The sequence below is a fragment of the Erpetoichthys calabaricus genome, chromosome 15 (assembly GCF_900747795.2).
Source record: "Erpetoichthys calabaricus chromosome 15, fErpCal1.3, whole genome shotgun sequence".
NCBI lineage: Eukaryota > Metazoa > Chordata > Cladistia > Polypteriformes > Polypteridae > Erpetoichthys > Erpetoichthys calabaricus.
The window spans coordinates 14,423,241-14,435,710 of NC_041408.2; the positions used below are offsets into that span (position 1 = coordinate 14,423,241).

The following is a 12,470-nucleotide window of genomic DNA, read 5'->3' on the forward strand; positions in this document are numbered from 1 at the left end:
CACTGCCTCACATTCTTCAGTCCTGATAAAACACAGTAACTGTTTAGCGAAAGCATTTTCGAGACTTCGGTCGGTCGTCCGTTGAAGACTAATTCGGTTCAGGGATCCGAAAATTAAACAGAATCGCGTCTAACTTTGATATATATTTTTTTCCCGATCAAAGGTAGTTCTCCGCGGCTTGCAAACCCACCACGCAGAACAAGAGTCCCTTCCCGTTGCGCTTCCCGGTGAGGACGCAGTGCACCTGTTCCCTTTTCTTGGTCGGAGTAAAAGAAGACTACAAGCCCCAGGTAACATTGCTCGCGATCTCCCCTCTTAGCCTGCTCGCTCTCTCAAAAGGCCGTATGAGGAACCAGCTTTGCTCGGCCTTTTTTTTTTCTGCCTTCTCACTGTTGCCTGGTGTCAACCTACGCCGAGGACGAATACCCCGCCTCCTTTCCATCCCCCACGGGGGGACATATCCTATTGGGCAGGCTCATTCCCGTTTCCGTAGTGATTGGTCGACGCGCTTGCCATTCAGGTGCTATCCTCATTCGCAGAAGGTTTTAGCCGAAGAAGAGTTGATGAGTAGCAACAGCTCGGAAACATCTGGCTGCGGCAACGCTCGCTTCTGTGCTCTCGCTTCGCCCTCCCTCCCTCTCTTTCTGCCTCTGCAGGTTGTTATGGAGAGCAGCTCAAAGTCATTCTAGTTTTGGTTATTTTTATACACCAATTGGCGGAGCGGGGAGGGGGGGGGCACAAGCCAAAAAAGCTGGACCTTGTAAGTAAAGGGGTCGTCTTATAGGGGGGAGGGTGATGTGGTGGGGGGTTAAGAAAAAAAAGTAAGGCTTCGTGTGTTGTTTTCTCCTTTTTTCAGGCGTCCGTTTCCTTTATGCGAATAAGTAGTTCCAGTGTTTACTGTCGGACGTGTGCATGTTGCCGGGTCACGGAGCAGCAGCGGCAGCGCTAAGCAGGGCCTCGTTAAGAGGCAGACAGTGGCAGGAGCGGCGCAGGCAGGCAGGCAGGCAGACAGGTTACTTTTTGTGTTGCGCCGTGTGCGTGCGCGCGCGTGCATGTATGTATGTGTATATATATGTGTATGTGTGTGTGTGTGTATGGGAGTGCGCGCCCCCGCCGCTCACCCCTCGTGTCCACCACCATCACTAGTGTGTCCGTCTGTCTGTTGTGGTTTCGGTTGTTGAGCGGCTGTCTCCGTCTGGCAGCTGCGGCACTCTCTGCACACGCATAGGGCTGCCCGGCTGCGGCTTGGAAAGGGAGCACGGGAAGTGAGACGCTGCCGCCGCCGCTGCAGCAGGTAGGCTCCTTTAACTTTGGAGAAGTTCGTGGGCTAACTGTTGCTTTGTTACAATCGTGATGGTTTGTAGTTTAACGTACGTGTCATAAATGAGAAGCAGAAGAGCACTTCATGGCTCGGACCGTGGGGGTTATTTTCATTAAAACCGTTCGCCCATGTTGTTTAGCGGGATCTCTTCAGCATGTGTATGTAATGTGTGTAGATATTTTTGGTGTTCCCCAACGGACTCCGCAAAGACAGCGGATTTTGTTTTCCCAATTAGGAAGAGTTTTTAACCTTTTTTTTTCCACTCCCTTTTCATTTTCTCGATTGGCCATTTCGTATTATTCTATGAGAAAATTAGCGGGGTGCCACTCGGAACCCGCTTTTTTTCCTCGCCGCAGCCAACTCTAGACGGGACGCCAATTTTGTAATTTTTGTTGTTATTTGGGTTGTCATTGCGTCGGGACGTACATGTCATTTCAACCGAAGTCGTGAAATATTATTATTATTTTTTGCTGATACTTGGCACACATGTATAGACCCACGAGTTGAAGCATTAAGTGGGCTGCCAGATAATATGATAATTACATTGATAGATAGATACATCCACCGAGACCTGAGGTGGTGGTGGGCACCTTTTTTCTTTTTCGTTGGTGCATCCCAAAAAGAAAAAAAAAAACCTTTGGGTCATGCCGGTGTGTTAGCAATGGAATGCATCGGTTCATGTTGGCATAGAAACAATTGAAAACAGCTGGGGGGGTCACGTGCAATACCAAAAGTAAAGCACAGCAAAAGAAGTCTTTTGACTTTTTAACTCTCTTTTATTCCTTCTGGCTTTATGGGGTTGCAGTCAGTTAGCTTTGTAACAGGAACTGTTTTTGCAGATAAAGACCTGTTTCTGCTAAAAAGTAACCACTGTGTCAAACAGGGGGAGGGGGCATAGCATTTAGTGGTAGCCATGTAAACAAATAATGACAGCAACCCATTAATTTGTACCTTCAGAGAAAGAGTATCCGAGAATTTGGAAGCTACTGACTTCCTTGGCACCCAGGGGCGGGAGCTGGTGGTGGTGGTGGTGTTGGCCACATTGATCTGTCAGTTGCAAATGTGCACTGCGCTGCATTGTTTATGGTTACTGCAAGGAAAACTTGAGAGGCTGTTTGCTGCTGTGACCGCAGGAAACCGGACAAGAGTCTCAGTTTACACATTCACACAGACACACGCAGGCAAACACACATTCACGTACTGGCGTTTTTCTAAACCCCCCCCCCCCCCCCCCCCCCCTCCTTTTGATTTGATTAAGAAAAAAAAATTCCAAAACTTTTTTTTTTTTTTGGTAACTAGTTTTAGTAAATGTGAAAAATTAAACAGACACCAAACTGTATGGGCAAGGGGGGGGGGGGGGGGTTCTAAAGAAGAGGCTGGTGGCAAGAGTGTAGAGGAGTAGCATATGGCATTAAAAGGAGCACAGCTGGAGGTAGCATTTCCATCTGAACATGATGTCAGAGCAGCTGACAGCCTGCCATCCCCCAGCCTTTTATTCTAACACACAGACAGGGAGTTAGTGTGTGCAGATCTGTGTGAGGAGAAGGTATCTCATTCCCCTCCAACATCATCTCCACTTTGCATCTGTCTCTTAGACGGATTTTTTTTTTTGCCTCCGTACTCACCAACTCTGCAACAGTGCTGAAGCCAACAAGGTGGTTTTTTAAAAAAAAAAAAATAATAATTTGGGGTTGGTGTTGTTAATGGGGGTGGTGGTTGGCAAGTTTGTGGAGCAGTTCGGGGTATGTGTGTGTGTGTGTGGGGGGGGTAGTAGGGGTCCTTGTTTTTGTTTTTATTAAAAGAGGTGGACTTAATGAAGTTTATCCATCCATCCATTTATCCATCCAGGCAGGTAAGGGTGCTTGCTGACGGACAAGTGTTTTGTTTTTTTTTTTTGCTTATTATTGGGTCTACTTTTGTGCCTCTTCTTTATTTTATTTTATCAATTGGTTAAGAAGAGAAATGAATGGGGGGAAAGAAAAAAAAATGAAGAAAAGTTTTCTTTAAAGCGTGTGCTGCTTTCGCAAAAAAGGGAACTAGTGGGTTTTGTAATGGGGCTGATGAAAACGGAGGAGAAAGTTGCCAGTCGTATTTTTTTTTTTTTTTCCTTCTTCTTTCTTAACTTTGGTGGGGAGGAAAAGGGGGGGTGGTGATGGCTTTGAATGAATTTGCATTTTAAGGATTTAAACTTGGATGGAATGTGTGGTGGGGGTCTCTGCCGGCGTGTTTTGTCAGTATATTTTGGTCATAATGGGGGGAAAAAAAAAAGAGTGAAATCAGCCGGTTAATGTGATCCGTTTTGTGTGTGTGTGTGAGTTTTAGCCCCCGTGATGTTGTATATCGAGATGCGTTGAAATGTACATTTTGTCGATTTTGTGGTTATGATTTTTTTTTTTTTTTGTTTGTTTTTTTTACCCCCTCTGGAATTGTTTCAGTGATCTTTTCTAACTACTGGACAGAAAAGCATAGGGGTTGGGGGAAGAAAAAAAAAACCCAAAAAATTGACCTTCATTTGAATTAATGTGCTTGTAGTGATCAAAGGGCACTTTGAAGAAGCAGGGTAAACGTGTTAACTGAAGAGATGGTCGTTTTGAGAATTATTTGAAGATTTTTTTTTCCTCTTTTTATTTTTTTTTTTTTTTTCCTGCGGTAGTGACTAATTTAGGACTTGCAGATTTGAGCTGCCTGAATTGGCCAGACAGCTGTAATCGCACTCCTCCTATTCTTAATCTCTTTATCTGGGCAGCAGCTGCCATATGGCCACAGTCAGCTGGATCAGATGTTTATAAGCTTCCTTCTTCGTCCCTCTCTGTCCTTTCAGCCTCCTAATTTGATCGCCGCTACCTTGTGAGCTGTCCTGCAATCTTTATTTTTAGCCATCTTAAGGATTAGGGTTGATGTGGACTACAGTGCACTTAAAGTGATTGTGTTGTAAATCTTCTGCGGTGGGTTGTTTTTTTTTTTTTTTTTTTCGGGAGCCAAGAGTGGCACAGGGGTCACCCAGTCTGCTTTTTTGATTTTTATTTTGTGTCATTTCTTTTTTTTTTTTTTGTTTTGAGTCTGCCGTAAAGTTTTTTTTGCCGTTTCTTGGGAAGTCGGTGGCTGAACAGGTAGACCGGTTCTAGAAAAGTTGTGTCAATTTGTTGAAAGAGCTGCATGTTTTTGGATTTGTTTAGAAGAAATTGTTTCTCCTGTACAGATGTTAGAGCTTCTTGGGGTACAACCTTTGCTGCCACCGGGTGTATGTACGGGGGGATACCCTGATATCATCGAGTTTTAAGGACCTTGTAACAATCTTAGCAGGCAGATTGTAGCGTGAGTGGTGGTGGGACAGAAGTGGTGGTGATGGCAGTGGGTGGGTGGCCACAAGAGACACCTCGGGGAGCCGGACGTGGGCTTTGCGCTAGGATGGGGCTGCGCATCTGTGTGTTCAGGTGGTCCGATTTCTGCAGGTGATGCTGCGTTTTTTTGTGTCAATGAGACACTGGTGTGTAAAATTGTCTTGGATTACTTTGGGGTGGCATTTTGCCCCCTAAGATACTTGCAGCAGAGAGATTACACCAGACGACTGGTTAGTTTTTTGTTTTTTTTTTGTCTATGCAAATTACTCAGGGGTCCCGGAGTTAAAAAGCACATGAGTGGAAGAGTGAAGTGAGGGGGTCGAGGGGGGCCAGCACTTGAAGACGGTGGAAAGCTGCGAGTCGGATTGTTGGTAGCAACATTTTGGGATTATTTTTTTGATTTGTCGGGGAGGAAAGCGATGAGGAGGTTTGTGACGGCCCATGTGGTCACCTTTACACTTTTGGAAAATGCTAGTTGCGCTCACCATCTTTGGTTTCCGGTGTGAGGAAGAAGCAGTGAGAGTGCGAGAGAAAGAGGGGAGAGGGGGGTGGTGTGGATACCCGGCGAGGATGGAGGGGGGCTGGAGGGGGGGGGTTTTGTGCCAGGACACTCATCTCTTCTCTTTTTTCTTTTCAGGTTATGAGGACAGCATGGAGTTTCCAGACCACAGCAGGCATTTGTTACAGTGTCTGAGAGAGCAGAGACACCAGGGCTTTCTTTGTGACTCTACTGTGCTGGTTGGAGATGCCCAGTTCCGAGCCCATCGAGCCGTGCTGGCTTCGTGCAGCATGTACTTCCACCTCTTTTACAAGGACCAGCTAGACAAAAGGGACATTGTTCATCTGAACAGCGACATTGTGACGGCCCCGGCTTTCGCTCTCCTGCTTGAATTCATGTACGAGGGGAAGCTCCAGTTCAAAGCCCTCCCCATTGAGGACGTGCTGGCTGCTGCCAGCTATCTCCACATGTACGACATCGTCAAGGTCTGCAAGAAGAAGCTGAAGGAGAAAGCCACGACCGAAGCGGACAGCACCAAGCGGGAGGAGGATGCCTTGAGCTGTTCTGACAAAGTGGAGAGTTACTCGGAGAGCAGCGGCGGGAACCCCACAGGCGATCTGCTGCCTAGTGATGCAGAGGAGGATGAGTCTGAAGGCAACAAGAGAGACTCGCTCCCGGAGTCGGGGAACATGTGGATGAGGTTACCCTCTGACACCGCTGGCGCCCCCCATACTGGTGGCAGTGGCGGGGAGTCGGAGATGCACGCAGTGGCAGCAGCTGGGAAAACCGAAATGGCCAGCAGCCCTTGCAGCTCAACAGGGTCTTTGTCTCAAAGGTCCGTCACCTCCAGGAGGGTGTCGGCAGATGCGGACTGTGTGTTGGACCTGTCTGTCAAGTCCAGCCTAGCTGGGGGTGGAGGAGATGCCCTCCCGAATAGCAACCCGTACTTCTGTGGAGCGGTGGCTCCGGACAGCCTGCAGAACAGCTTGGTGCAGGTGAAGGTGGAAAAGGAGGTCGCCTCTGACGACGACGACCTGGGCAGCGGCGACTACGAGATGGAGCACAGCGCCGGCACGGCCACCAAGGAGCTCCCTAGCACCAATGGCGGAGGCCACCACCACCATCTCAATCACCACCACAGCAGGCTCCACTATGAGGCAGCCTCGCACCTCTCGGCCATCCGGGAGGCATCTCTGTCCAGCGAACTGGACCGCGAGGACAAGGTGAGCGAGGACGACGAGATGCTCAGCCCAGAGGGCGAACGGAACCCGGTGGAGCCGGCCAGCCTCGACGGCAACCTCCTGCCCTATGTGTCCAACATGCTGAGCGGCCCCCACAGCCAGATCTTCATGTGCCCCCTGTGCAACAAGGTCTTCCCCAGCCCACACATCCTGCAGATCCACCTCAGTACACACTTCCGCGAGCAGGAAGGGGTACGGTCCAAGCCGGCGGGAGACGTCAACGTGCCAACCTGCTCGATCTGTGGCAAGACTTTCTCCTGCATGTACACACTAAAACGGCACGAACGGACCCACTCAGGTGAGAAACCATACACTTGTGCCCAGTGTGGCAAGAGCTTCCAGTACTCGCACAACCTGAGCCGCCATGCTGTGGTGCACACCCGTGAGAAGCCACACGCGTGCAAGTGGTGCGAGCGCAGGTTCACCCAGTCGGGCGACCTGTACCGGCACATCCGCAAGTTCCACTGCGAACTGGTGAACTCTTTGTCCGTAAAAAGTGAAGCACTGAACTTACCAGCCGTCAGGGACTGGGCATTAGAGGACAGCTCACAAGAACTCTGGAAATAGACTCTTCTGAACTGAGAATTTGAAGCAAATTCAGATCTAGAAATATGAACACTTGTTGGGGCGGGGGGGGGGGAGGTTAACTTTTTTGTTTGTGAGAGGGTTTGGGGGGGGGGGGGGGGGGGTCCGGGAAATGGTAAGTTCTGGAATCAGTCGTATTTCTTGCTCTTCAGTTGTATTTCGGCCTTTTGACTGCTAAAACTGCACTTTAGTGGTATTTGAGAAAATGTTTTCTGAAGAAGAGAGCTCTTTGTTGGTTTTTTTTGTGAAGAAATTTCTATTTTATCGTTGTTTCTTCTTCCACACTTTTTTTTTTTTAAGTTGCCATCACGTTAACTTTGGTCCCTTACTGAATTTTTTTTTTTAGGGAGCTAAGGGGACGATGATTCAGGAAATTGAATGCTAGTGACACGCACATCCCACCCGTCATCTGCCAATTTTGTGTCTTTTTTTTTTTTTTTGTTTTGGTGACGCTCCGCGTTTTAAAAAAGTGTGTGAAATGCGGACGAGGTGTCTGAGCCTGTAAGAATACACTAAACAGGTACTGTGAACACATCCATGGTGCACTACTGTAGTCGGCGAATGCTACTGTACTCAACAGTTCCATTACAGAATATTTTGTTTCCTATTCCCTTTTTTTATATAAAAAAAAAAAAACAGGCTTCCAAATTGTTTAAAAAAAAAAAAAAAAAATTTTCTTCTTTCCCTTGTGCTACTGGGAAATCGGACTGATTGATTCAATTTGTATTCTGAAGTATGGCTTCCTTTCTCTCAAACTCTAAACTCTGGCTTTGCTGTTTTGGTCCATAGACCTCCCATATATATATATAAAATATATATATATTTTTTTTTAAATCCCAGGAGAGATTAATTAACTTGCTTTTTTAAGTTGTTTTTTTTTGTTTTTTTTTTTTTAAAAAGGGGATGTTAAAAGTCCAGCAAACTCCAAGCTCAGTTGCTATTGAAAATGTGAATTGCGGTCAGCGTCTACTGTAAACGGATCAAATACACCACCGGCTGGGCTAATTAATGAGTCGAGTCGGTCGATTTTAAAAAATGTATTTGAGCCAACACATGCATGATTTAAAAAAAAAAACACTTGTTGTTTTTTTAAATTTTTTTAAATTTAATATAAAGATAATTAGCCAGGATCTTAAATTGGATTAAATGAGTTTGAAAATATTATATCCATCCCAACCATTCCTCCCCCCCCCCCCCCCCCCCCCCCCCCCCCCAGTTACAGTTTGAGCAGCACTGTTGAGATGTTCATTGGGGCAATGAAGAACATTATAAATGCACTGAATTTTTTTTATTTTTATTTTATTTTTAATATTTTGGAAATATGTAGAGCAGAATAAGAGAAACAAATTGTGTCCAACGAAAGGTCAACTAAACTTTGACTCGTAGGATGCAACTGAAGGTGTTTTTTCTTTTTATAATTTTGGAACCCAGGAGCGTTTTATAACAAACTTACCTGTTTAGTTTCAGGGTAGCTGTGTGTCCCTTCAGCGGGTTGACAGATTGTTGTATTTTTTCTTTTTTTTTTCTTTGTTTTTGCTAACATGAATATCTCTGTGTTGTCAGAAGTAGGTGATTGACAACTGTGTAAAATATAACTGGTGAAAGTGTTTATTGTTATTATAATTTTTTCTTTTTTTTTTTAATTAATTTATTCTATTCGGCACTTGCTACTGACTTTCAAGGCAAAGTTCACGTTACACTCCGTGTTGGAGACTTTAAAAGTTAAGACAGGCGCCTCATCTGGCTAAAGTTTAGCTGGGTGAGGACGGAAGGCAGGAATGTTCCAGAGCACTGTTCTCCTAGTTCCAGGTAGTCGTTTTAATTACGTGTCTAATCACTGAACATTAGCAGCCTGCTCTGCTGGTTTGCTTGGTTGGTTTGGTTTGGTTTGGTTAATTTATTTATTTATTTGAGGACTAATTCACAATGCTGGGCCTGTCCCAGGCGGAATTCCTTTCACAACCTTGCTTGTTCACATTTTCACGTTCTAACCAGTGATTGTATATTGAAATATGAGAATTCATTTTTGTGTTTGTTTTTTTTGTTCTTTTTTGAGTACACATCCAGATAGGGCTATTTCTTTTTTTTTGACTGATTGATGTTATTGTTATATTATTGTCTTGTTTTTTTTTTAAGGAAAGAACATGACAAAAGTGTGAAAGCTCTTTGCTTAGGCTGAATGATCTGGTACACCACGTGTGTCCTTCTTGCAGCAGAATGGCATGCGTGGCTCAAGAGGGCACCATGCAGGGCAAAAAAAAAAAAAAAATGTTTTGCACAGTGTTTGCTTTCCCTGTCTTGCACTCCTATTTAAGAAAAAGAAAAATGGGAATAGCATGGAGGTCTGCGCCCGTGTGTGTTCTTTTATTTTTTTTTTTCTTGCTTTTGGGGGAGAAAAAAAATACTTGACCGCCTTAAACTACTGTAAACATAGCTTATTTTTGTGCAGAAGGTAATTATTGGAAAAAAAAAATAATAATATGCTGGACACTTTCAGTTATCAGAAAAAAAACAAAACAAAAAAAAGCTGTGAAAATGGCCTCTTAAGCATCTCCAGTCATCTTTTAGTTACTTGAAGACTTTAAATATTCTTTATATAAAAACTGTTCAAATCTCAAATGGACAGGGGTAATTAAAAAAAAAAAATCTGTTGGTAAGGACAATCATTGTCTTTAAAGAATTAGCAGATTTTTTTTGTTTTTTTTTTGTTTTTTTAAATCTTTTCTTTTTATTGGTAATCCCTGTGAGAGTTTTTGACTTTTTTGTTTTTTTTTTTTGATTTAGACTGATGTTTAGCTTTGACAATCATAGTATGTTTTACCTTTGCAAGGGGAGTAAATTATAATGCTGTTTAGTTTTGTACTTTTTTTGGTGTGCTGTTGGTGAAATTTTTAAATTGTATGCTAACTGCAATAAATTATATGAATCTGAATTGTTTTTCCCCTTGTGCCTTTCTGCTGTCCCAAGTGGCACAATCCAGATGTGCGCTGTAAAAAGTTTGCCAGGTTTCAATGATAAAATGGATGGTCCGTAGTCAGACCTGCAGTTTGTGAAGAGCTTCACCATAAAATGTTTACTACACGTAGAGTTTGAACTTAAAAGAAGCGTTGAAGACGACGATGCCCTTGAAAGTGTTGGAAGATTTAACGAATCGCACAGCCCCAAGCTTTTCTTACTTTCAGACTCGACGCGCAAGTTTCTTCTCGAGTTGAATTGTTGAAAACGACACACGTTTTTGGGGGGTTGAGTGTGGTGTTTGGTGGAGGGGAAGCTCCAGGCCTGCTCTTATAGACACTGTTTATCCTGCATTGCCTTTAATTTGCATTCTGGATCGGTGCCGCCTCTGTAACAATGAGGCGCTTTGTTCATTCCGGCGAAGGCTTCAGCAGGTTACAGATAATTAACCTGTAACTCTTGTGTGAAGATGCCCGGCTTAAAAGCGGAGAGCTTTTTCTTTCTTTTTCTTTTTTTTTTTTAAGTAGCAGGCCGAAAGATGAAGCCGTGAGACATCTTTCTTGGTGCAGGTGCCGCACTGCTTTCTCAAAAGTGACCCGACTACAACGACACTGGCAGAAATTCCCTGAGCAGCTTGCCGGCCTGCCCCTCTCTCCCTCTTCTCCAGTTTGGCACTTGTTTGTTTTCAAATAGGAGTTTAAGGGGCTGCTACAGCTGGGGTGGGCAGATCAGCTGAAAATGAGACGAGACGGCGTCCAAGCACACCAGCAGAAGGGGGATGGAAAGTTGCCGTCCCGCTCTTAAAAGTAAAGGGTGGCTCTTCAGAGCCCGTGCCACCGTCCCTGTGAATGTTTCGGAAAGAACCTTTTTATTTATTTTGATCCATAAATAAATTGCCATGAAGAGATAACAGATTTGTGAACCTGATTTTGAAATGTAACTCGGGTGACATTTGGTTCCTCCTGATCTATTAAAGATCAGTCAGTCACTGTCCAACCCGCTATATCCTAACACAGGGTCACGGAGGGTCTGCTGGAGCCAATCCCAGCCAGCACAGGGCGCAAGGGCAGGGTGGCGGCCCACTGCAGGACACACACGCACACACACTAGGGACAATTTCGGATCGCCAATGCACCTAACCAGCATGTCTTTGGACTGTGAGAGGAAACCCACGCAGACACGGGGAGAACATGCAAACTCCATGCAAGGAGGACCCGGGAAGCGAACTGTGCCACAGTGCCACCCTACTCTTAAAGATTTTATTATTTACTAATGTGGTTGATGCCTTTATCTAAGGCAATGTTATACAATTACTTACATTTCCTTTGTTTTTATTCCTTTCTAATTGGAGCACAGGCAGCTCAAGTTGGATTTCTGATGATCACATGGTGTCAGCGGTGGGATTTCAACCCTCAATCTCAGGTTTTAAAAATCCAAAGCCTTAAAGCCACTCCACCACACTGCCTGTAAAGTATTGGCCACATGTTGAGAACTTTGTCAAAGCCCATAGAATCCTTCCCAGACTGAAATGGTTGGTTGTCAGACAATCGAGCTGTGAAAGAACCCAGCCATGTGCCATTCATTATTGGACCACCATTTATTTGCAAGATCCAGTTGCTCTTCACCCAGTGTAAGCCATGATGTCGGCAAGGTAAGTTTCCTTGATCCTATGAACTTTCAAAAGAATTCTGGGCCACTGGTGTCCATTGTCTCGGCCCTATGCATCCTCCTGGAATTGCATAAACGGTTAGATGTCTGCTGTGTAGATGGCATTACGACAGGCTTATTTCCATGCCAAAATCAAATCAATTATACACCGGAGAAAATGTAGTGAAATGCTTAGGTGTTGGACCCCTAAGACCGTAGCACCCAGCACTCGGAGTTAAACCAATAACGCAATATTTGAAGGTGAGGATCTGGAAAATTAAATCTAAAAAGGTATGGAAGTTAATGTGGGTCAGTGAACGTAAATCACTTAGCTCCATGGGATCAGCTCATTAATGCCACCCCAGCATCACAAACCAAAATATGATAAAACCACGGATAGACTATAAAGTTAATGACGCGAGTGTCACAATGTGGCTCCAGGTAGTGGTAGTCACAGACAAGAACTTACCCTGGAGGGCTAACTATCTGCCCACCACGAGCCGGGCTGCTCCTGGATGGAGTGAAGGTGGAGACCAACACAAGTCACTCCTTAAAAAATGAAGGTGCCACAGAGTGATGAAACCATTTGTGGTTTCTAAAAGAATCATCCACACGCGAGAGCTCCAGAAGGAACGTATCGATTCTATAGGTTCCAGATTTCAAAGGGAGTGCATGAAAGTAAAGGTCCTGCTGGGCAGCCCACTACACCTTTCTAATGAGCTGCTTTGTCCACATATTAGGAACTTTGTCAAAGCCCAAAGAATCAACTTCTTATGTAGAAGAAAACTTTCCAGAATGAAATGGTTCTTTGTCAGACCAATGGCTTTACGAGAACCCAGGAAAGTGTCGCTGAAGCAGCGTTCTTTGTCAGAGTGCATGGG

At 44.9% G+C, this 12,470-nt stretch overlaps 1 protein-coding gene across 3 annotated transcripts; it reads left to right on the plus strand.

Moving 5' to 3' along the window:
- The first annotated feature begins 520 nt into the window (after positions 1 to 520).
- zbtb18 (zinc finger and BTB domain containing 18) lies at positions 521 to 9,919 on the plus strand. Of its 3 annotated transcripts, none has more exons than XM_028820631.2 (2): positions 521 to 760; positions 5,300 to 9,919. In XM_028820631.2, exon 2 carries the CDS (start codon positions 5,314 to 5,316, stop codon positions 6,967 to 6,969), a length of 1,656 nt encoding a protein of 551 aa, XP_028676464.2. In that variant the 5' UTR covers positions 521 to 760; positions 5,300 to 5,313; the 3' UTR covers positions 6,970 to 9,919. The 3 variants fall into 3 exon arrangements, with proteins under 3 accessions (XP_028676464.2, XP_028676460.2, XP_028676462.2); XM_028820627.2 differs by lacking the exon at positions 521 to 760 and adding an exon at positions 2,675 to 2,976; XM_028820629.2 differs by lacking the exon at positions 521 to 760 and adding an exon at positions 3,960 to 4,266.
- The last annotated feature ends 2,551 nt before the right edge of the window (positions 9,920 to 12,470 follow it).

Coding starts and splice junctions, on each gene's coding strand:
- zbtb18 (XM_028820631.2), top strand. CDS start 5,314: ATGGAGTTTCCAGACCACAGCAGGCATTTGTTACAGTGTCTGAGAGAG.